The following is a 23,541-nucleotide window of genomic DNA, read 5'->3' on the forward strand; positions in this document are numbered from 1 at the left end:
AAAATGTCACAACTCTACCCTCGAGGGACCTCTGTAAGGCTCCCTGAACTATCGAAACTTACATGGGCTTCGCGATCAATAGAAGTGGACTGATTGGACTTTACGGAAGACGGCGACGCAGAATTTCGTCGCTCTGCCGACAGAACGGCGTATCACCCCTCGAAAACGAACCCTTTATAAGCATATAATTCCATACTCTTCACGTCTCGAGTAAAAATAGAGGTACGTCTTTTTGTCACCTGAGCGGTGAATTCAACGTTTGGCATCACCTCTTCGGGGGTCTATTTTCAGTTTTAGACCTTGGTTCCACGTTGCCAACCGTCCCTTAAAACATCCGCGCTTCTATCTGATATGGATATATCTATCCCGAAAGATGACAACCTCGCTTTGGCATGCTCAGAAACTGCGATTGTCAAGCAACGGTAAGTCCGCGCGGGCCCACATACGTTAAATCTCCAGAAACAAGTAAGTGTTTTAGCGACATTAAGTGACTGAACTTTTCGTGACAGTGTTTTTGACCCCGATCAATGCCAGTGACCGCCAGACGCGAGAGTTATCAAAATGTTTTCGTTTTCGCGGTGTTTTAGTATGAGGAGCCTTCCGTGAGACCTCCCGATGCAAGGTTCTCGAAAAAGTGCGTTTGATTAAACGGATTTCGGAGATTTTGAGATTTCCATTCAGTTTACATGGACTATCAATGATTTATAGCTCGATTTTGTCGGAAAATCCTGCGCAAAAATAATCTAATATTATGATACATGGAAAAATAATTCAGTCAAAGCACCGTTTGTTTGGATTAGTCAGTAAATTTCTAAATTAATTCATGATGACACATGTGCTTTTTGTACGGATATGTTCTAACATGTGGAATAGACTCGAAACTCATCAGTGATGATAGTTAGTTAATTTATTGCGACGACCAGCAACTGGGCTATTTACGTCGAAGACCAGGAATTTACTTCAAATTTTTAAATTTACTTCTTTAAAGAGCTTTAAAATATCGGTTATTACTTTTGGATCACCAGAGTTTAAGGGATGGATGTTTGGAGGGAGGTATTTTTAATTTTGATGTGTGAAGTATAGGTTTTTGGGCAAGATAGCACAAGATGGTCGACTGCAAGGGACAAATGTTGACATAGAGAGCAAAATGGAACTGGAGATTTTGAAATTAAATTAGAATGAGAGGAAAAAGATTAGTCGATTCGTAATACCTATTGCAATTTGGACTGCACATGTGCGGTGTCTGTCGAGGGAGGTATTATCATACGTATTCATAGTTACTTTAGAAAATAGGAGTAAGTAATGCAAGCTAACAGCGCTTCGGCAAAAATATGTTTTTAATTTTTATTTTAATGATTCTACATAACGCTTATACTTTTCATTAATCAATTTTTAAAGACAAAATTTCACGCTCAAATTTTAAAATCGAAAAACGATGAAAAATTAAACTACATCACGTGCCTTACCCCCGTATTTTGAAGATTTGTAATCATTCTATTACACGCTTTTTTTTTTTGCCAAGCGAGAAATTCGATTAAGTAAATCTCTCATGGAACCACCATGCAATTCCTTTTCACTTGATAATGTTTTATCTAATATTTTATCTAAGATTGTTTTTTCACAAACATTTTTTAGATACTCTTTCTAAAAATTGAAATGTCGATTATATTTTTAAAACCCGCGATTTAGACACACAACTTTAGGAACCGAATATCTCTCGTGCGCACTTGAAATGCATTCCGTTTCTGTAAACTTGATTACCATCGCAAAATTTCAGAAATTTCCAATCGAATTAAATTAACATGTTATGGCATGTCTAAAGTATGGCATTTGCTGAAGAGAGTGCAAAAGTTGCAACAAGAGGAGCAAGTGTGTGATCACGCAAGGTAGTCTCAGATCAAAGGCCGGTTAGCACCTTTTTCAACGCCTGAAACAATTTCAATATCCTCAGCTTAACAGGGATGAATAAATCACTGATTTTTCTCGACTCCTGAGAAGTGGCTAGACATCGCACAGTTGAACGACTCAATGAGAGAGGTTGGACATTAAGTCGAAACTTTAAAAACTTATATCTGGTTTGATTTGAAAGGAGGTCTCAAAGTGGTACCATTGGTTTTCTCAAGTTTCCTTCCAGAATCTCTCCTTAAAATTAATGTGTGACAATATAAACAGGAAAATTGGTAATTTTTGACTTGAATTTCCTGTCTGATCTCTCTTGATGGTCCGTTCCATTGAGCGTCGGGGGAACCACGTGGCTTGTCGTCTCCAAAGTTCCGGTTTCTTGTTTACTCTTTCACTCTCAGTGGCGTGGTGTGAATTGCGATCCATCGATTGTTATGCCATTTAAACCTATGGTGAAAAATCGATTATTAAGGTGTTCGCTGCGAACACCCTGTTTATCGATCCTTTTCCATGGGTTTAAATGACATAACAATCGATATATCGCAAAGCACACCACGCCACCGTTCACTCTATAGGATATATAAACGGATCAAAGGTATTTAAGATACATTTTCTGTTCCCGGATTCAAATCTTACACTGATCTTATACAATTCTGTTGGTAATGTCAACACTGTTCTCTGCACATACACCATAGAAGCATTGATTTCCTTTTGAGAGTGATTTATTATTAAATTATAAGTTTTTTATCATAAAGCCATAAATAGATGAACAGAACGGGCATCAGAATCGATGGATAAAGTGTAACATAATTTAAGTTAAGGCAAGATTTTTAGACAATGTGCGACAGGAATCTAGGAGAAAATAACTGTTGCTGCGCGGGGGACGCTTTCTGGCCTACTTTGAAAATCGAAAGCGAAATAGAAACGCATATGACTAAATTATGCCCTCGGCATGTTCATTCTGCCTACTCTAAATTTTCAGTCGGGATATGTTACTGGTTGTACTGGTACATGATAGTCCGGGTTTGGGAAGTAAACGAAATTTTTTAACACAGAATTTATATATGTAAAGCTTGGTTTTTTTTTTTAAAAAAAGTGCAAGTACCGTCCCCTTTATTGTAAGATACTGGTATGAGTGCATACCATAGGCCGCACGCATTGTCGTTCCTGAAATAGTTATTTCCCTTCGGAAGTCCGTGCATGGATTAAAGTATGATTAAGAAGACTTGTAATGAAAATGAAATTTTTACAAGACTTAAGTAAATCTACAAATTCACTTTGGGGGAAAAATCCTTGCGAGGGGTTAAAATGACTTAGCACTGCGAGAAATTTTGAAATGAAAAAAAGAATATTGTGAATTTTCAGAATTTCCAGTTGGGTCCGAACCTATTTAAAGCTTCCTAAGATCGTAAATACTATGTAGTGTCAAATCACTGTGATTCTTCACAAGAATTTATTCCCCAAGTATTCTGTAAAATCGTACTCGAGACTCGTAAGAAATTTTCCTCTTAGTAACGATGTTTTGGAGGCCTTTTTAATTACATTGTAAACAGTATACGGCCTTCCAAAGGAAGGTCTACATGAATACGGCCCTTAGTCTTGTTAAAAATTGCTGAATCTTGGCTCTCCACTTATCTTGTTCGTGGAAACGTCACTTTCGCAGCGTAAGAAAACCTCCTAACCTAGCAAAATAAACGACACACATATCTTTGAAAACAAATGTCGTGTCCGTGCGGAAGTCTCAGATGCAGCTAGAACATAGGTCGAGGCTTGTAAATAAATTTAAATTTCCGAGATATTCGAGTAAACAAGCTATCAGAATTGTCATTTCAAGCGGCAGGGCTCTCATTCCAGTGACATCTCTAGCAGTGCTAACATCTCCACGAGCTATAAAATTTGGCACTCGTTCATAAATTACTCATCTTGTATTCTAGACTCTCCCCCTCTCCCCTTCCCTGTTGCCTCGTCCCCCCGCAACACCCGCCCTCTCATTCACAAAAAGCTGTCCCTCTCCCATTTCCTCCTTCCTCTCCCCCCGTCTTTCCTAACTCGTTGCTTATTTGGAGTATTCTCTATCACGAGAAAAACAAATTCGATTTTAAGGCAGAAACTTGCGTAGGCTTAGAGGAAAATTGCACGTTTTGTGTTGACGCGTGGGAACTAGGTCCAATAATGACATTGTATCATCACCTTTTGGCGAAAGTATCACAAGCGCCATGCGACGTTTAAAAATTCCCACCGCCATTTCATTTTTTTACAGAGAAATTGTTGGTTGAATTTGTTCGAAAAATTCACTGAATTTTATCGGCAGCACAGAAAAATTAAGTGAAATTTTCGGACAGCTTCGTTGAATAATTTCTCCGTAATAAGATGAAATGAGGGCGGAAATTTTTAAACGTCGCATGGCGCTTTTGATACTTTGGCCGGAAAGTAACGATATCTCGTTCTTGTATTACACACGGTATTATTGTATTACACTGTATTGTACACTGTACACTGTACACTGTACTATTGTATTTACATTGTATTACACACGGATTTTAAATATTAGAGAATTTGATTCAGATTGCTTTAAGCTCACCGAATAATATGACACTAAAAGGAGTAAAAACCCCCTACTCTCATTCTACACTTACGCACAAGCAGGGAGGAAAGGAATTTGGGAACGAGTCGATCAAAGATTACGAAAAACGTTCAGACTGTGTAGTCTTTTTTCCCGTCTGTGACATCCTTGAGTTGACTTGTCTCAACTCTTTTTTTAGGGGAACGTCCATAAATTACGTCACCTATCCAGGAAGGGGGGGGGGGTCTGGAGGGAGGTGGCATGTGGGTGACAAAGGGGGAGGGCAAACAAAAGTGACGTCACCGCATTATAGTGAGAAAAGGAGTAGATTTTATACTTTTCCTATAAGCTCTATGAGGGTTCCGAGTAATTTTAATATGAAAATCAGTGCGTGATACACCTGCGGCAAAAGTATGCTACAACCCCACGCCTTTACGCAATAAGTGGATACGCTTAAAATACCGTATTTTTTAGGGGGGGGGCGTCTGGAGGTGAGTGACATATAGGTGACAAAAGGGGTCAAAAAGTCGTAAAAAATGGGTGACGCAATTTGGACCGCGTTAAACAGAAAGGAACCAAGTCACATCAGCCATTGCCAAATTTAATCGGGCAATTTAATTTTTTTACATGAAAACGGTTGTGCGGATTTTTGTGCAAATTTCTATGAATTTTCTCCATAATACAAAGCAAATTCCTTAAAATTTTCAAAGGAATCCGCACGAACGTTCTCTCGTAAAAAATCAAATTCCCCTGTTAAATTTGACAACAGCTGATGTGGCTTGGTTCCTTTCTGTTTAACGCGGTCCATTTATGGATGGCCCCTGGCGAGTCTCTGGGGAAAGCTAATTGTGTTTTTGCTTGATCAGTGCTGCGGGAGCAGGTGATCGGATGCGTGCTGGCCGTACTCTTAGGGCCGGGGGTCCTGGGGACGCTGGTCAAGGAGGCGGCCGTTGGGGAGGTGGCCGTGCTTCCGTGCCCCAGCAACGACTCGGAACACCGCTTCCAGTTCTGGCAGATCAACGAGGACCTCATAATCGGCCCCGGAAACGCTCTCGACCACCACAAGTACAAGTACGATGTCCTCACCGGAACCCTCACGATCAAGGTAAATCCCTGAGGTAAATCCCCTCTTCCTTCAGTTTTGTTTAAACAGCATTACTTCCATACTTATGGCACAACCAAGCAGCACAATACAACGAAAATATTGAAATTAAATGGACCACTAGACAAGGTACGAATTTTAGCAATCTGATACATGTTTCTTAACCAGAATTTCACGTAGAACACGATTCACATAACGAAAATTACTGAAACCAACTCCTAACGAAGATGTTAACGTTTTCATTTCACCTTGAATACGAGGAATTTGAACTGTCCGCTCACAAGAAACTCAAAGCTCTACGTGGAATAAAATCGCGCACTACAACGGTTTCAGCAAGCTTCTCAATCGAGCAATGTTCATTTCCCACCATTTGTTGTTCAAACTATCAGCGATTTGCTATAGCTGAGCCGAAGCGGCAAGATTGAGGTTGCCAGATTAATATATCGTAGAGACTATCATGATAACGTTTAGCGCGCGATGTGAATCACGTAGAGCATTGAGTTTTCATGAGTGGGTGGTTTCAATTTAAGCACCAAGAATCATTAAATATCTTCGAAAGGAGTTGATTTCGGTAATTTTCGTTGGGCGCATCGTGTTCTGCATAAAATTTTAGCAATGAAACATGTATCAGAATGCTGACATTCGTACCTTGTCTAGTGGTCCATTGCAATTTGATTTCAATAAAATTGTAATTTTTTTACCATTAAATTGCAATATTTTTACATCATTTATTCGATTTATGCCGATTTTAAACAATCAACAAAATGAGCTCCATGTGTCAGACAGATACGCAATATGCAATGCAATGAAAAATTGCAACTTATTTCAATTTTATTGTAATAAGTTTCAAGAAATGAGGCCCCTTCAAATATGAGCTAGGCAACATCCACAACACTCGGTGTAATTGCAATATTTTTACCATGCAATTGCCACTTATTGCAATCTGTGCTACTTGAGCTGTAAAGCCTGAGGGAAGAATTCTTCATAGATAAGAAAAAGGAGGTTGTCGCATTTCGGGCATCTTGGATTTTATTAACAACGTAGGCTCTCGTGCTAAGGAAGAACAACGTATGAGCATCCGAGAGTGCCAAATTTCCTTCGATAAAATGTTTATTTTTGAAAAAATGTATAAATATTTAATTTCTTCGTTGAAATTTTCAGGAGTTTCAGGTGAAATTGCGTACAAAATTATCTGAGAAATTGGAGGAAAAATATTCCTAAGTTTACCAAGAAATTTGTGTTTTATTGATGGAAATTTGGCAACGCCTGAATGTTCATATGTCATTTTTCCTTAGCACGGCAGTACGCACGTACAGAGCTTTTGTCATAGATTTCCTCAAAAATGGTCTAGTTCATGAAAAACTTCATTACATCTAAAGTGTTGGAAATTATATTTTAAGTTGAACTAAAAATGAGCAAAAAAGCGGGAGTTACGATCCGTTTTTCATACTATGAATTTCTGATTTCGGCGACCACCTCATTTTTTCTCTTTCGTATTCACGGTTGTTTCTTAAACAAAGCCTTCCCTTAGGAGGTCAAGTATGGTTTAATTGTTATTAACGAATACAACGAGACGAATCCAATCCTGATTTTCATAGTCTTGTGACTACGATGAGGGATAGTCTCTGGATACCCTGGTAAAAATTGGCGGTAGGAGCTGCGTTTCAAAATACCGTAGGAGTTCTTATAGCCGACTGAAGAAGGCGATAGAAAAACATATAGCTGGCTATAGAAAGTGGAAAAAAAACTTACGGCCGGGCTACACGAAGCGATAAAAAATTATACAGCCGGGCTATAGTTCCTATCGCCGGGCTTTGCACTATATCGCCTGGCAGTTGCTTTTTCGCTATCGGGTATAAAAGGCTATAAGAAATTGTGTAGAAATTCGTGTGCTTTGTAAATCCTCAAGTTTGTACGGAATCACCTTAATATTTACAAAACGCACATTATATTTTCCTTTACTACATATTTTTTTTCATCAATTAAAATTAGATTAATCCATACAGAGTGTGTAAACATTTCAAAGTTATGAGTTGAAAAAGTCTGACTTCACGAGATTAAATATTAGAGCCTAACACAAGGCGGAGCGGCGCGGCGGTGCACTGGCGCCTACAAACCTAACAGGGATACTTCACGCATTGCGCAATGCGTGAAGTATCCCTGTTAGGTTTGTAGGAACCAATGCGTGTTTCGCGTTGGCTGCCCGCCTGCCATGGCGCTTGAATCAACTATTTCACACCAGAGGTATTGCACAGTATCATACGAAACTGAAAGCGCTCTAATATATTAGTAATGGCAGGCATCCATCAAAAGTACGGAGCTTTCCTCGCAAAATAAATCAAGATACTACGGCTCAAAAAGAGAGCGGTAGTCGAAAAACTCACCAGGTCCTAGCATCCGTAATTAGTAACGTTTAGCATACACTTTGTCGCCGGGCTGTTGCTTAATCGCCATCGGCTATAAAAGGCTTTAAGAAATTGTGTTGCCGCCTATATAGAAGCTATTGGAAATCTAACAGCCGGCTGTAGGTCTATGATATTTTGGAACACAGATTCTACTGCCAATTTTTACCAGGGAAGCTTGCTCTATGTAGATTAACCAGAAGGCCTAGTTTCGTTCTATTATCCTAGGATCTTGCTCATCATTTTTCTAAATACTTGCATCGCACACAATATCTTCAAGATGTTTGCACATTAAGTTTCAATTTTATATGAATGATTTTTATTTCATCTTTGATCATCGTAACTCCATAATTGATTATATTTTCAGGGTGTTTCATCCCGGGAAAATGGAGTGTACACTTGCGTATGCAAAAAGCTGGGAAGCAACTCATCCGAGCCGATTCAAGGGTCTCTTTTCAGATCAAAATCTATCGAGCTTGTCGTTAAGAAGGATTGGGAGGTTGTCTACGAGACTGACCATATGGTAAATTATACTCATACCTAGACACACCTTCAAGCTATTCTTTTCAGATGATATATATTTTTCCCATGATCTTGGAAACTATTTGAAAGTGCCACCGACGCGAAATTTTCAACATAACCGCAAGGTCAACCCGAGGGCACATTGTGGGTGGATGGTGCGTGCCATTGATGGTGTAGAACCATTCTGTGAAGTGTGGACAGTGACATGTTCGAATTATTGAATACCTCTCAATGCAGAATTCTCGCACAAAATTTTTTCATGTCTTCTTTCCTCTCTCTATTTTATTTCTAGAAAGGTAAATTAAGAATCATGCATATTCAATGATCAAGGGCTTGTACTACCTGAGTAGTACATTGAAATGAAAATATTGAAATACACTTGCGATCTATTGCAATAGAATTCCCATTTTTCACGATGATTTTGCAATACTTTGACATCATTCGGATCAATAAATGCCGACCTCCTGATCAACCAGATGAGTTCTATGTGTTAAAAAGATAGGCTATTTGAAATACAATGAAAAATTGCAACATATCCCGATGGTTTTGCAATAAATTTCAAAAATAAAAGTTCCTTCAATCACTAGATAAGCAACATACACAACACTCCGATTCCGTAGAAATAATTTTACTATGTAATTGCAATTTACTGTAATCTGTGCTGCTTGGGTAGAAGGTTTAGGTCCCCGAGGACCAGACCCCAGAAGACTGGTGCTTTTTCCCTTCCGAAAAATATTAACCATATTGCTTCTCAATAGCATCAGATTCTAGTGAGGGATAATGGGCCTGTAGTTTCCTCCTCTCGTGAAATCTCTAATTACGCTCATATGCTCTGAGTAAAAAAGCTGACATTGAATTTTTGAAAATTAAGAATCACCGCGGGCTTGTATAGGACACATAAGTATATGTGAAATGAAAAGCGACAGACCAGTTGAGAAAATCAGGTTTTTCATTCGTAGCACGCAAATTCGTATCTAAAGGGGCCCAACCTTCTTTCCCCTTTTCGTCCCCCGCTCTGTTTTGGCGCAATTATATTTTGTAAAAATACTCGGGCATCACGAACACGGCTCTAAGTCCGTAAAGAGTTCAACATTCCGAGCACGGATTTAATATGCTCATAAAAGTTGTTTTTACAAAGCCTCCCTTTCGAGAACCACCAAAGCCGTCGGATTTCAAGGCGTTTGCCATCTAATTTGGGGAGGACTCGATTTTCATACTGCCACATTGCCATTTATAAGTGTTTCCATCCACGGAGACAGGGATCTCCGCGGAAATTTTCAGCGAAGCTATTTTTAAAGAGCTGGGTCGAAAAAAATGGATTTTGAGATTTTGACGAAAAAGTCCCTGATGTCATGAAAAATCAGTTTCGAGCAGCTTGGTTGGTGTTTATTCCATTAGAGGGCGAGAGGGAACATTTTAATTACCGGTAATTCTATGCCCTGAACAAGGAAGATTAGAATTTCAAATAATTTGTTCTCGAACCTTCATTTTTCAAATCGCAAAGTAATAATATCCATTATTCTAGTTTGTTCCGATATTTTTGTGTTTTTTTTTGTATAGCAAAATATCCATGAAACTCTCCATCTCTCTATGCTTTGGTATCAACAAGCCAATTTTGAGGCTTTGTACACGGAGCGACCCTTCACCTTGGACAGTCACATTACTCACATCATTCTGTGCTCTTACCCTCCTTATTTGAACATGAGTCTTACACTGAGCCTAATTAAGCCTGTAGTCCTACTCGTTAGGATAGCAGTATGCTCAATTTTCAAGGGCGGATTATAATAACGATCACCAAATCCGACAGCCCTGCTGAAGCCGAACCGCTTTTCCAGTTTTTCTCTTCGTCCATGTTCCCCGCATTAACTTTCATTAGCTCCAAATGCGATAAGGACTGCCCGTTCACCATTAATTTACCTTTCAGTTTTCCTCAATTTATTAGCACTTGTGCGTCCTCTTTTTTGGCCCGTTCTGTTTTTTTTACTCCGACTCAAATTGGACGCATTTATGAAACAAAAGTCGAACTACATGAGGTTTCCGCTGCAGATAGACGCCTTTTGCATAAAATGCGTTCAATTTTTTGTGCTCTCATTTGGACGTCTTTAAATTAAAAGGCACTACCTCCAATGTGTGATGTACCATTAGACCCATGAAGATACATGCATGATAGGGTCCATGTCGCAATGCATGATAGTTCCTTCTGAATTCGATGAGTCCATTTAAGTACCGCGCTTGTTTAATGGCACCATTATCAAAAGGATGGAGTTGCGCGTCAAGTTTTCCTCTTATACCGAAACAGAATAAATTATTGGAAAAACAGCATAAGTTTTATGGAGTATCTATGTCGTTTACGGCCTTCCTTGAAAAGGCCATTCGACAATGGATGGCCGTTCACGTGTCTCGTCATTCATTTGCGTGCTTTCGGTTTCCCGTGCAAAAATTGACTGGTATCTCAAGGACACTCGCAGAGGCTTTTGGTCAGATAATTAATGATACTAACTGTCATAAGTAGTCCTTAATTTATTCGTAGTGAGTTTAAAAAGAAAGCGAAGAATGATCCCAAGGGAAGCTTATTTGTAAAAATAGTGCGAGGGAGTTTTGCAATACCATCTTGTTGTTGGCGACGGTGATTGAATCCCGAAGATTTTCCGAAATCCGATATGGCACCGTGATTTGTTATGTACCAAAGTAATACAGTGGTCTTGAAGCAAAGACTAAAAATGCGACAAAAATTCACCCAAAAACGGTTTGCAGGAGGTGAGTCTATGAGTGGACTTAAAATCGCAAAAAATCAAAATCTTGGGTGATGTTAATTTCAAAGTATCACAATTTAAAATTTTCATAGTATATGCAAGTTTTCTTCTGATTTTGATCCGCTGTTTTACTTATTTGCCCATTGAATCGGTGTTGTTCGGTTCACGTTTTTATTTTCCGTTCGATTCATGTCGATCGAATACACTCTCTTTCGCCTTCTGCTGCGTCTGCAGCAATTGTTGTTACGAATATGTTGTGCGTGCTGATTTCAGCTCAATACATACTTGACTCTCTGAAGGCGTTTTATGTGCGAAAGCGATTCGCCTTCAGTTTCGTCTGTAGCAATTGTTGTTACGAATATGTTGTGCGTGCTGATTTCAGTGCATTACATACTCGACTCTCTGAAGGCGTTTTATGTGCGCCAGTAGCGCAATCTGTCGGAGAATAAACGAAGTAGGGATTGATCGATTCATTTAATCTCACTTCTGTTGTTCTCCAACAGAGTGCTCTACTCTCGCATATTGAACGCCTTCAGAAAGTCGAGTATGTAAAGGTCTGAAATTAGCACGCACATCATATTCGTAACAACAATTGCTGCAAATGCAACAGAAGGCGAAAGAGAGTGTATTCGATCGACATGAATCGAACGAAAAATAAAAACGTGAACCGATCAACACCGATTCAATGGACAAATAAATAAAAAAAAAAGCGGATCAAAATCTGTGGGAAAGTTGCATTTACCACGGAAATTTCAGATTGCAATATCTCGAAATTAGGATCAGCCAAGATTTTGATTTTTCGCGGATATAAGTTCACACATATCATGGATTCACCCTCTGCAAACCTGCATTTTCCTTTTTTCCCCTTATTTTTCTTGCTTCAAGATCACTGTGGTAAATTATGAGAGGGGTCGGAACGGGCGAAAATTACAAAATAAATGTTGAACCTCCACTAGTAGCCTTAATTATTAGTTTTCTCGGCTAGAAATGCCTATTATTGTGGTTTCATAGAAAACTTGTTGGGACCCATAAGCTGATTGGAAAAATCTGAATATTCGACGCAGTTCAGTTCAATTGGCCTACTTTGGCGAGGAGGTACGGCTTCTATCGAGTGACGCAGCACTGGTAATACGCGGTTCTGCATTTCCGTTTTTGGTTTCCGTATGCCTGCACTTAAGAAAGTTTGTGGCGCGTGCAAGGTGCAGTATATCTTTAAGGTTAGACGTCCTCGGATAAGAGGTGCCACTAAATGCGTCTTCAAGCGAGGATCGGAAATGGTAACGCAGGATTACACTCCAGAGGTGTTGCGTCTAGAAACTCGAATGTGCTCTATGGGTATGTTAGGGTTCAGACTTCTTAAAAGAAAAGGCCTTTAGATAATATTTATTATTTAAGCATGCACAGTTTGACAACTGGCTATTTTCGTTACTCCAGTTGCACATTTGTCAGTTGCTTTAACACATATATGAACGTCGCTAAGCCAGTGTACTTCTCTAAGCTAGAGCCTGAATGCTGAAACCAAAAAATCAGCAACTGAACTAGTGAAAGCACTTCACTGATGGTACATGGAAAAAAATCGTTGGCGCTTATATCCAGATAGTAGGTGACATTTACCACCTTGGATTCCCAGATTCGACTCTTGAGAACAATTTTGCCACGAGCTCAAATGTATGATGGTTAGAAACCTCAAACCGCGATCAGGTAGGCGTTGACAACAAAGATGGTAATTCGCACCAACACTGCTGGGCGGGCGCGCCGTCCTCCGTAGACGTCCCGCACAACGTTGCTGAGATAGACCTTCAAATATGGTAAACTGACCCATCCGGACGTTTGGTGTATCAATCATGAAAGCAAGGAGAACCTAATATTTTGTGTTTTTAGCCATAAAGAGGAGTATTTTCTTGGGAAACGTACAGCTAAAAAAATTGAATACAAAGGTGTGCAATGTCGGGGTTCGCAGCTAGGGGATGGTGGAAAAGGGTTAATCGCGTAAATAAATTTCGAAATCGAGTAAAATGAGACTACAGTACTTATTGTGAGGTGCTGTAGTCGTATCCGACCTATCAAATTTTTTTGCCTACCGTGGATATTGAACCTGGGACTTATCTAACCCTAGCCGAAGACCCTAACGATTGAGCTACAGTATGATGAGAATCTTGACCGAAAAACCTGTACATAGCTTCGATTTGAACGGAAAACCAGGATATTCAATCCACATACTTCTAGATTGGTTCGTTCATTTTTCTAATTTTTGTATTTCATTTTATTTTTTAACGCTATTTCAGTTTTTTACTTTATTTTATTTCGTTACTTCATTTTAAATTTTTTACTTTATTTTTTTTCTTTACGTAATTTTTCTTTGATTATTTCTTTTTTATTTATTTACTTTATTTTAATTTTTTCCCTTTGTTCCTTTACTTAATTTTAATGTTTTACTTTATTGTTTTTTCTTTACTTAATATTATTTTTCTTTGATTATTTATTCTTTATTTCTTCCCTGTATTTTACCGTTCCTTACTTTATTTTATTTGTTGCAATTTTTTATTTTTCTACTTTAATGCAGTCACTTCATTTTAATTTTTATACTTCATTAAATATCTCTTCGTTGTTATTTATAACTGCATTTTATTTATGTATTTTTTCTTTTTTTCTTTTCATGTCGGGAATCAATTCAAAATTTTCAAACTAGGAGTATTTTTATGATTGGCTAAAGTGCTTCTAACATTGGACAAATAAGCCCAGGCTACTTACTTGAACGAGTGAGATTATGTAGAATAGAAAATAAAAAATTACCCCTCTAAAGTACTGAAGCCTTGACGTGGTGTTAAATATAGTGCATGCCTAGCCTACTGGTAAACCTGGGACGTTTAGCTTAACGACAGCATACAATTGACAAGAAACATTGTTAAAACAGTAGTAACAATTGATAAATTTCTGCCATTTCCTTGGAATTTTGAATGTAGAAAAAAATTGATTTTGAAAACTATTATTAGTACCAGGGGCCTTTGGCCGCTACGCTGCCCACAACCAATGCGGAAGAAAGCAACATACGTAAAAAGTCGTAGAACAACCGTGTTCAAGTTATCTCGGAGATTAATGGATTCAAAAACTGTCAATGTTTTATTTTTGATCAATGTTTTTAAAAGAATACACACTGTTATTCTAATGAGTTTCCGAAAATTTTCCTGAGTGATTCAAAATAGATAAAAGAAAATTTGACTTAAAACGCATAATATCCAAAATCTAAGCTCAGATTCGGCTTCCTCGTGAAAAATCGATGCAATTTCATGTATCATATGTCACCATATCATGAAGGAAAGAGATTAACGTAGGCGTGTGGATTCTAACATATCAGTCCGACGTGGCAACATGGGTGATTCGGAGTGGGTCAGCGGTCAGCTGATGAGTAAGAAGAAGTTTGTTTTCTCAGAAACGGAGGAACCAAATGCTTGACGCCGGCGCCTGGCGGCGTAGCTCAAACGTTTGAATTCTGTGCCTACTTCCGCATACCGGCCGGCTTTGATAGAATCTTTACGCCTACGATTACCCTCTTTTCTTTATGCTATGGTAACATATGATACATGAAATAGCATCGATTTTTCACGAGGAAGCCGAATTTGAGCTTAGATTTTGGGTATGATGCGTTTCAAGTTGAATTTTCTGAATTTGAAACTTTAAGACGGCGGACGTAGCCTAAATTGATACATCGGCTCACATTTGGACTGCATTTTGCAATTTGGAACTATAAATTCTGGCTCACCTGAAAAAACACTTATATGCATAGGGAAACTAATGCCACATACGTTGTTTTTGAACCGGGCTGGAATTTATAGTTCCAAATTGCAAAATGTAGTCCATTTCATCGATTAAATTCGAATTTTCAGTCTAATTTCGAAAATTCGAAAAACCAAGGTGGCGGGCGTGGCCTAAAACGCTATCTCGGTTCCTGATCGTCGGATTTTCGTAAAACTTGGTGCCAAGGAGAGGGGGGAGGAAAGAAATTTTCAAACACTGCAATCGATATGTCGCAGGCAAATAGTAAAATTAGACATTTTGTCAAATGCCTAGGCAAATAGTCAAATACTAGGGGGCTATGCCCCCTGACCGCTACGCGGTCCAACCCCCTGAAGGCGCTCCGCGCCATCAATGGGCCGCTTCGCAGCCCTATTTTTACCTCCTATCAGTGTTAGTTTTATTTTTCCCCTCGAAAATTACGATATGAGGTATACTTTACTTTTAGAATGAAATAATTTTTGGTTTTGATGAATATTTTAGTTCGTTTTAATCCGTTATTTTTAAATCAGTGAAAAATTTAACATCGTCGGAGTTTCTGAATTGTTGTAATAAATGCCCTTTAATTATCATTAAAACCGAGCAGAGTCAAAAATAATTAATTGCGCGAAGTCATATAGTTTTGCGGCGACTTTACCGTCGCCCGAGCCAGGGACGGGAAAAGGAGTACGCTCCACGAACATATTATTACACGCTTATCAGTCATACAAGTTGGGTTGAATATGAATTATGAATTCTTGAAAAATCAACATACTTTCTCTAATCAGCCCATATCTGATTGCTTTCTTTGGTGACTCAATGTTGGTTAAGCGTAAAAAATTGACGGGGCAGACTACTAACAAAATACTTTAATTGAGTTATCTGAGATGGACGATATAAGGTATACTTTACTTTTAGAATGAAATAATTTTTGGTTTTGATGAATATTTGAAAACTTTATTTTCCTTTTGCAGACAAATGTGTTCCGTGTCATCATAGTATTAAGTGTGCTGATCATTCTGGCGGCTCTAGGCTACATTATCCACACGATGAAAAGAAACAGCGGACCCAGATTTAGAGGTGAAGTGTTTTAAAATGGTATTTAGAACTGATATAACACAATATGGACAGTGTAAGTCCGCAATCACGTATCTCCTTAGCGATGTTCGAAAATGTCCGCTTCTATTGTTTTATTTTTTTTAAAGAAGAACAAATCGACATCATTCCTTAAAGTTTTCGCAGAATTTTCTTTATACAGAGAGGAGAAATCACGGCAGTTTTTAAGAATTGCAGTTGAGTAATTTGTCTTCTAAAAAATACAGTGTGACAGGAAGTCTGCGAAGTCGCAAATCGAGATATGTCATTGCAGACTTTCACCGCCGAGAAGCACAGATGATATATGCGACCCTTTTAAAAAAAAAAATTGTCAATTATTTTTCTCATATGCGTAATAATAGCTTTAATTAATCCTCCACTCACGCAGTCGGAAACTTTTCGAAACTTTGTCACTTGAATGTAAGTTAAGGCTGTTCAAAGCGCCTTCAGTTCTGAAAATATGTCAATTTTATCATTCTGTCTTCCCGAGAAAAAATGGATCGTTCAAGCTCATTCAGGATCGTTCGATTTTCAATGATCCTGAATGAGTTTGAATGATTCTTCAATGAGCATCAATGATCCCGAATGAGCTTGAATGCGCTGACTCGTTGGATCATTCAACTTGAATGATCCGGATCGTTCAAGTCGAACGATCCGGATCTTTGACCCAATGCGCTTGAATACGCTGGCCCATTGGATCATTCAACTTGAATGTGCCAACTTGTTGGATCGTTCAATTTGAATGTGCCGACTTGTTGGATCGTTCAACTTGTATGATCAGGATCATTCAATTTGAATGATTCAATTAATCGGCTTATTCAAACTCATTGGGCCAATGATCAGGCTTATCGTAGCTGAATCATTAAGAGCATTAAAATTGAACGGCCCAACATGCTAGCTCATTCAAGCTTATTAGGTCAACGATCCAGATTATTAAAGTTGAATAAGCCACTACTATGCCAGCGTCTGATTGGGTCACTTGGATAATTTTTACCTCCCACTATTCTACATTAATATAATTTTGCTATGTAACTTTAATAATACTCAATCGGGTCAAACTCTGGGACCTACCACAATGATATGATCACTTCAGCAGATTCGGATATTCAAGTATCGGTCTGATGAGAATCTATTATAAAGAAATTGTAAGAAGTATAGACGCAAATGCACATGGGTAGCCATTTTCACTTCGCAGTTTTTCTTCGACAGAAAAATGAAGGAATAAGGGAAAAGTTCAAAAACACTGACTCGCCAGAAATTTCATCAAATTCCTTTTGAAGTAAGCTCATCATCCGCTCTATTAGAGTAACAGTGTGAATGTACCTTCAATAAAAGTAGATATTTTTGCTACAAACTATCTCCCACATGCTGTCAAGAATTCAAACCACAAAACAGTCATGATGGGAGAGGCTCGTAGCTTTGCCACCAAGTTGCAAAGCTGCTCTGCCGTGCTAAGAAAGAACGCCATATTAGCCTTCAGACGTTGCTAAGTTTCCTCCGATAAAAACCAAATTTACTGGGAAAATTGCGAATATTACTTTCCAAAATTTTTAGACAATTTTGTACGCAATTTAATCTAAAATATCTGAACTTTTCTAGAAAAAAAAATACATGAATATTTTCAAAAATACATGCTTTATCAAGGGAAATTTGGCAACTCTCGGATGTTCATCCGGCGTTCTTCCTTAGCACGGCAATGCTGCAGGGATACTTTCCATCGACAACTGAAGAATTTAACTAGAAAGAAACATATAAAAATAACAGCATAACCAAAAAAATGTTGAATTGAAGAATAAACCGCGCGTTTAGAATTGCATGAGCGATGTCACTGTTACTCTGATTTAAAAGAAAGATACCAGCAAAAATTATATTGGGATACAGGGGTATAAAATTGGCTTTGTCTCTGAAATAATTAATTTACCTTAGATTGTGCTTTGAAGTGATACAAGGCAGTAGGTAATTACAAATTTGTGCTTGAGTGTTTGTTCAAATGAAGTGTCATCGATGGAGAGAATTTTATTGAAGTAAAATTGTGTCCTCGGACCATAAAGTAGTGCATTTGATGACTGGAGCACAACTCACAGGTATAAGGTAACATCATACTGATAACTTGTTAAACGGTCAAGGGAAAAAACAATAAATAGAATTTAAAGCGACATAGAAGAGAAATTACAGAACAGAGGATTTCAATTTTCGAGGAAAGTAGGGCCTCTCTCACTAGCTTTTCTGAAAATTCTTAAGATTAGCCTTATGACAGTAAAAAAAATGAGCCTTACATGATAATATAAAAAAAAGAGACGATAAATTGACATAATCATAGCAATCCTTAAGACAGGAGGATGGGAAAATATTTCAGCAATGTGGCAACGCCGTTACTTCCCCGCCTCCCACAACTCGTTTGCTGCGTGAAGAAAACAAAAGAAGATGACCGTTGAGCCAAGGAAGATGGAAATTCCACCCCCGAACCTGTAAAGGCCGAGGGGTCGCGGTATTCGCCACTTGGTCTGATCAGTCTTGCTGCCTGCGTATCATTAGCGTGTCGCCGCTCAGGTTTTTCGTCTGTGTTGCTTTAAATTCTATGTATTTATTGTTTTTTTCGCTGGACTGTTTAACAAGTTATCAGTATAAACTTACCTTGTACCTGTGAGTTGTGCTCCAGCCATCGAATGCACTGCTTTGTGTTCCGAGGACACAATTTTACTTCAATATTTTCTCCATCGATAACGCTTCATTTGAACAAACACGCAAGCACAAAATTGTAAGTACTATTGCCTTATTTCACTTCAAAGCACAATCTAAGGTAAATTAATTATTTCAGAGACAAAGCCAATTTTATACCCCTGTATCCCAATGTAATTTTTGCTTGTTTCTTTCTTTTAAATCAGAGTAAAACAGCGACATCGCTTATGTAATTCTAAACGCGCGGTTAATTCTTCAATTCAACATTTTTCTGGTTATGCTGTTAATTTAATATGTTCCATTTTAGTTAAATTTTTCAGTTGTCGATGGAAAGAATCCCCGCAGCAGCTCTGCAACTCGGCGGCAAAGCTACGAGCCTCTCCCACAATGACTGTTGTGTGGTTTGAATTCTTGACAGCGTGTGGGAGATGGTTTGTAGCAAAAATTTTCACCTTCAAACTACTTTTATTATAGTACCTACATTCACACTGTTGCTGTAATAGGGCGGAGGATGAGCTTACTTCTGGAGGAATTGGATAAACTTCTGGTGAGTCTGTGTTTTCTTAACTTTTCCTATCATCATATGTTTTTTTGGTTTTTTCCCCTTCATTTTTCTGTTGAAAAAAAACTGCAAAGTGAGAATGGATACCCATGTACTTTTGCTTCTATACTATTTACAATCTTTTTATAATAGATTCTCATCAGACCGAGACCTTGACTCACTGGAAATCAACGATCAGGAGAATTCAAGCTGGCTGGGATTCAACGATCAGGATCATTCAAGCTAGTTGGGATTCAACGATCAGGATCATTCAAGCTCGTTGAAATTCAACGATCAGGATCATTCAAGCTCGTTGAAATTCAACGATCAGGATCATTCAAACTCGTTGGAATTCAATGATCACGATCATTCAAGCTCATTGGAATCCAATGATCCGGATCATTCAAGCTCGTTGAAATCCAATGATCCGGATCATTCAAGCTCGTTGAAATCCAATGATCCGGATCATTCAAGCTCGTTGAAATCCAATGATCCGGATCATTCAAGCTCGTTGAAATCCAATGATCCGGATCATTCAAGCTCGTTGAAATCCAATGATCCGGATCATTCAAGCTCGTTGAAATCCAATGATCCGGATCATTCAAGCTCGTTGAAATCCAATGATCCGGATCATTCAAGCTCGTTCAAATCCAATGATCCGGATCATTCAAGCTCGCTGAAATCCAATGATCCGGATCATTCAAGCTCGTTCAAATCCAATGATCCGGATCATTCAAGCTCATTGAAATTCAATGATCAGGATCATTCAAGCTCATTCGGGCGCATTAAAATTCAATGATCAAGTGAACGATCTGGATCATTCAAATTTGAATGAGCTGACGAAAAACTCATTCAAATTGAATGATCCGGATCGTTCATTTTTCAATGAGCTTGAATGATCCATTTTTTCTCGGGTTGTATGTTGCATTGGTCAAATTTGAAGGCGCTTGAAGATGTAAAGTTTCTTACGTAGATGTTGCGGGAGTTATTGTGCATATCCATAGTATAAGTCTTAAAGCTCGCATCTCGACTATGGTGTTGCAAAATCTCCGATGTTGTTCAATTCTTTCATAGAAAAATCAAAAGCCCAATATTGTTTAAAATGTTCACAAAATACTTTTTCTTTGAATGAAGGAAAATCAATGAAAATTGTAACACATATATCCGTCGGTTGAACTCTGGAATAATATTAAATGATGAGAAATCTGCAACATCGCAAATTAAGTTACACATTTTGTAACTTTCATTATCTGTACACTTGAACCAAGATTAACGATGAATGAAAATGGTACTTGTCCAATCGGTGCATATCTATTATCAATTGCCAAAGTGCAAAACCACGTATCTTCATTACGGCGTTTCAGAATTTCCGTTCCGTTCCGCCGAGAAACAAGTCAAAAATATAGCTTGAATTTCTACGAGATGTTCTGCTAACAGTGAAGAAAAACCAAGGAAGTTTTCAAGAAATTAAGTTGGTGGTTTTCCAATGAAAAAATAATGCTTGACAGGAAGTCTACAACGTCGAAACGGAGATATGTGATTTCGCACTTAGACCATCTATATAGTCTCTTACACTACGAACCGGTTAATATTACGACCTACTATCATGCACACACAGTAGGTCTGCCGATTTTCAATCATTAATTATGTGCATTCGATGAATGGGCTGTAATTGAGGGACTTAGAGGACGATACGCATGAGAGCAGTTTTTGAAAAAAAATTATACACACTTGAACTCAACTAAAACTAGTTTGAAGGTATATTCTGAGAAAAATTCACAGCTAAAATCCAACTTTATTGCATCAAAAAGTGAGTTCAAACTTCCTTTCCACCGTACGGCTCCATATAATTTTGAAACTTTAAACGCGTATTTCTTGAAATAGCAACACAATGAACTAATGCGCCTTGTCCTCCAAGCCCCTCAATTCATCGCGTCTTTGGCGAAAGGGCATATCGATCTCTGAGCCCCAGAAGCATGGATTTATACGTAAAACAGGGCTTACATAGAAATTGAGATACGCCCTTACGTCAGAGAGGTGATGGATTGGACATTTTGAGCAGCACAATAAAAGGGACATTTATCAGATACTTTATTTTAAATGGTGATAGGTGGAAATGTCCAATACAAAATGTCTAATACGAAATTTCCAATTACCAAAAATGTTTACAACGAAATGCTGAAACATAGTTTGTCCAACACAAAATTTCCATAAACAGCAATGTCCAATTGAGAAAATCAATTTTTAATTTGTTTTACTTATAAAATGTCTACTAATTGTCCAAAAAAGTAAAAAAAATTATTAGATAATATGAAAGATTTTTGTGACTTGACCGAAAAAATTTAAGAAATGATTAGGTGGAAGTTCCGAATTTTCATTTCCTTGTAACGAAACGGACACATTTTCTCTTAAAGCATGTTTTTTGCAGGGTATTTTTCAGTCAAGACAGTAATTTCTTATGGACTTTTTTAACCGTGGACATTTTTTTGGACATTTTCTACTGGACATTTCCACTGAGCACCTTTTACATTTCTCAGTTGATGGACACGATATGTCTCCTTTGTTTTCCAGCCTTTTTGGAAGATGCCGATGCCGAAGAAGAGCTGATCACCAATCGAACAGCTTCTCCGTATAAAACGACGGTTATTCCCACTTCCAGTTTGGACACATCTGGTGCCGTCGACACGGACTTCCCAAAAGAATTCACAGTCTCAGTTCACTCGCCTCATGACGGACGATAACGTAGGACAGAAGACGCTAAATATTAAATTGGGCTACATTTTGCAACTAGGACTACAATTTCTGACTCATCGGTAAAAACAATTACGTGCATAGGGATACTAATGGCACATACGTTGTCTTCATACTGAGCCCGAAATTGTAGTTCCAAATTGCAAAATAATGTCCAATCGAGAGGCTTGGAGAACAAGGCGCATAAGTGCAGTTTTTGAAAAAAATCGAGATATTAATGCTTTCAAGTAGAACTAGTCTAAATGCATACTTTGTGAAAAAGTTGTTCCCGAATTCCAATTTTTAAGCATCAAAAAGTCAGTTTGAACTCTCTTTCCGCCATAAGAATCCATGTAATTTCGAAACTTCAAACTCGTATTTCTCGAAATATCAAATACTGCACTTATGCGCCTTTTTCGCCAAGCCCCTCAATTGTGCTTGCATCTTATGGGAAACACCGACTAAGCCAAGTAAAGAGTGATTTTAATACAAAAAAGGAGAGTGAAAAAAAAATAAAATGCTTTGCAGTGCATGCACAGTCCAAACCTCATTTTACAAATAATGGAAGCAAGAGAATTGCAATGCTATTCGAAGTTGTGCAATTGCTTGTATTTTGCGATTAAAATTAAATTGTTTTTCTATCCTATCTGCACACTTAAAAAAATCGCCCGGTGGATTTGATTTTTTCACCTACTTTTCGTTAAATCTTTATAGAAATTTAAATTTCACAAGCTCAGCAACATTTCAGAACTCTCGGTTCCCTCTTTCAAAAAGTAGTCCAATAATAATAGTGGGTAAACAAAAGAGAGCGTGTCAGTAAGTGGAATTTTGATTATTGAATTACGCTTTGCTTGATTGTAGCATCAGCCAGAGCCCGGTTTTAGGCAGAATTATTTACATCTCATAGATCTATTTACATTTTCTATTTACATCGCGAGGGTGTAACAAATTTATCAAAGTTATCTATTGATGAAGTTTTATTTTTTACATTCTTAAGAGAGGGTTCACTCCATAAGTGCTGATACTATTCGCTGTGAACTACAGAATTGCAACATGCGTTTTCGATTTTATTGTTTTTAACAGTATATTTTTCTCTGAAATACTTTCTTGATACTTTCCAGTGATATTTAAAAATATGTCATGTATGCTAATGTATATGTTAAATTCTAGTGAAAAAAGGAGGGATTTTTGTTTGTAATTATGTTTAACTTTTTTGTGAATGTTGATTTGGATACGTGTACAACTTATGTGCACATTTTCAGAATTATTAGATTATTGTAACTGTATCAGATGAGTCGACTGCAAGTTGATAGACACACATTATAATATTTTTTTTATCTATCATTGTTAAAAGTAAAACCAATGTCTGGTTACTTTTTCATTTTGAATTCTTTTAATAGATAAAATTTTTATTTATTATTTGCGGTGCATCTCACTACATTACTCTGTAATCCTGTATTCACCAATGACTACGAAAAAAT

At 37.9% G+C, this 23,541-nt stretch overlaps 1 protein-coding gene across 4 annotated transcripts; it reads left to right on the forward strand.

Moving 5' to 3' along the window:
• Window positions 1–363: 363 nt before the first annotated feature.
• On the forward strand, window positions 364–23,479 carry LOC109030777 (uncharacterized). Of its 4 annotated transcripts, none has more exons than XM_072297695.1 (5): window positions 364–465; window positions 5,332–5,570; window positions 8,337–8,492; window positions 15,990–16,095; window positions 21,902–23,479. In XM_072297695.1, exons 1-5 carry the CDS (start codon window positions 393–395, stop codon window positions 22,069–22,071), a joined length of 744 nt encoding a protein of 247 aa, XP_072153796.1. In that variant the 5' UTR covers window positions 364–392; the 3' UTR covers window positions 22,072–23,479. The 4 variants fall into 4 exon arrangements, with proteins under 4 accessions (XP_072153796.1, XP_072153798.1, XP_072153799.1 ...); XM_072297697.1 differs by lacking the exon at window positions 364–465 and adding an exon at window positions 474–634; XM_072297698.1 differs by lacking the exon at window positions 364–465 and adding an exon at window positions 478–622.
• The last annotated feature ends 62 nt before the right edge of the window (window positions 23,480–23,541 follow it).

This window comes from Bemisia tabaci, chromosome 3 (genome assembly GCF_918797505.1).
Source record: "Bemisia tabaci chromosome 3, PGI_BMITA_v3".
NCBI lineage: Eukaryota > Metazoa > Arthropoda > Insecta > Hemiptera > Aleyrodidae > Bemisia > Bemisia tabaci.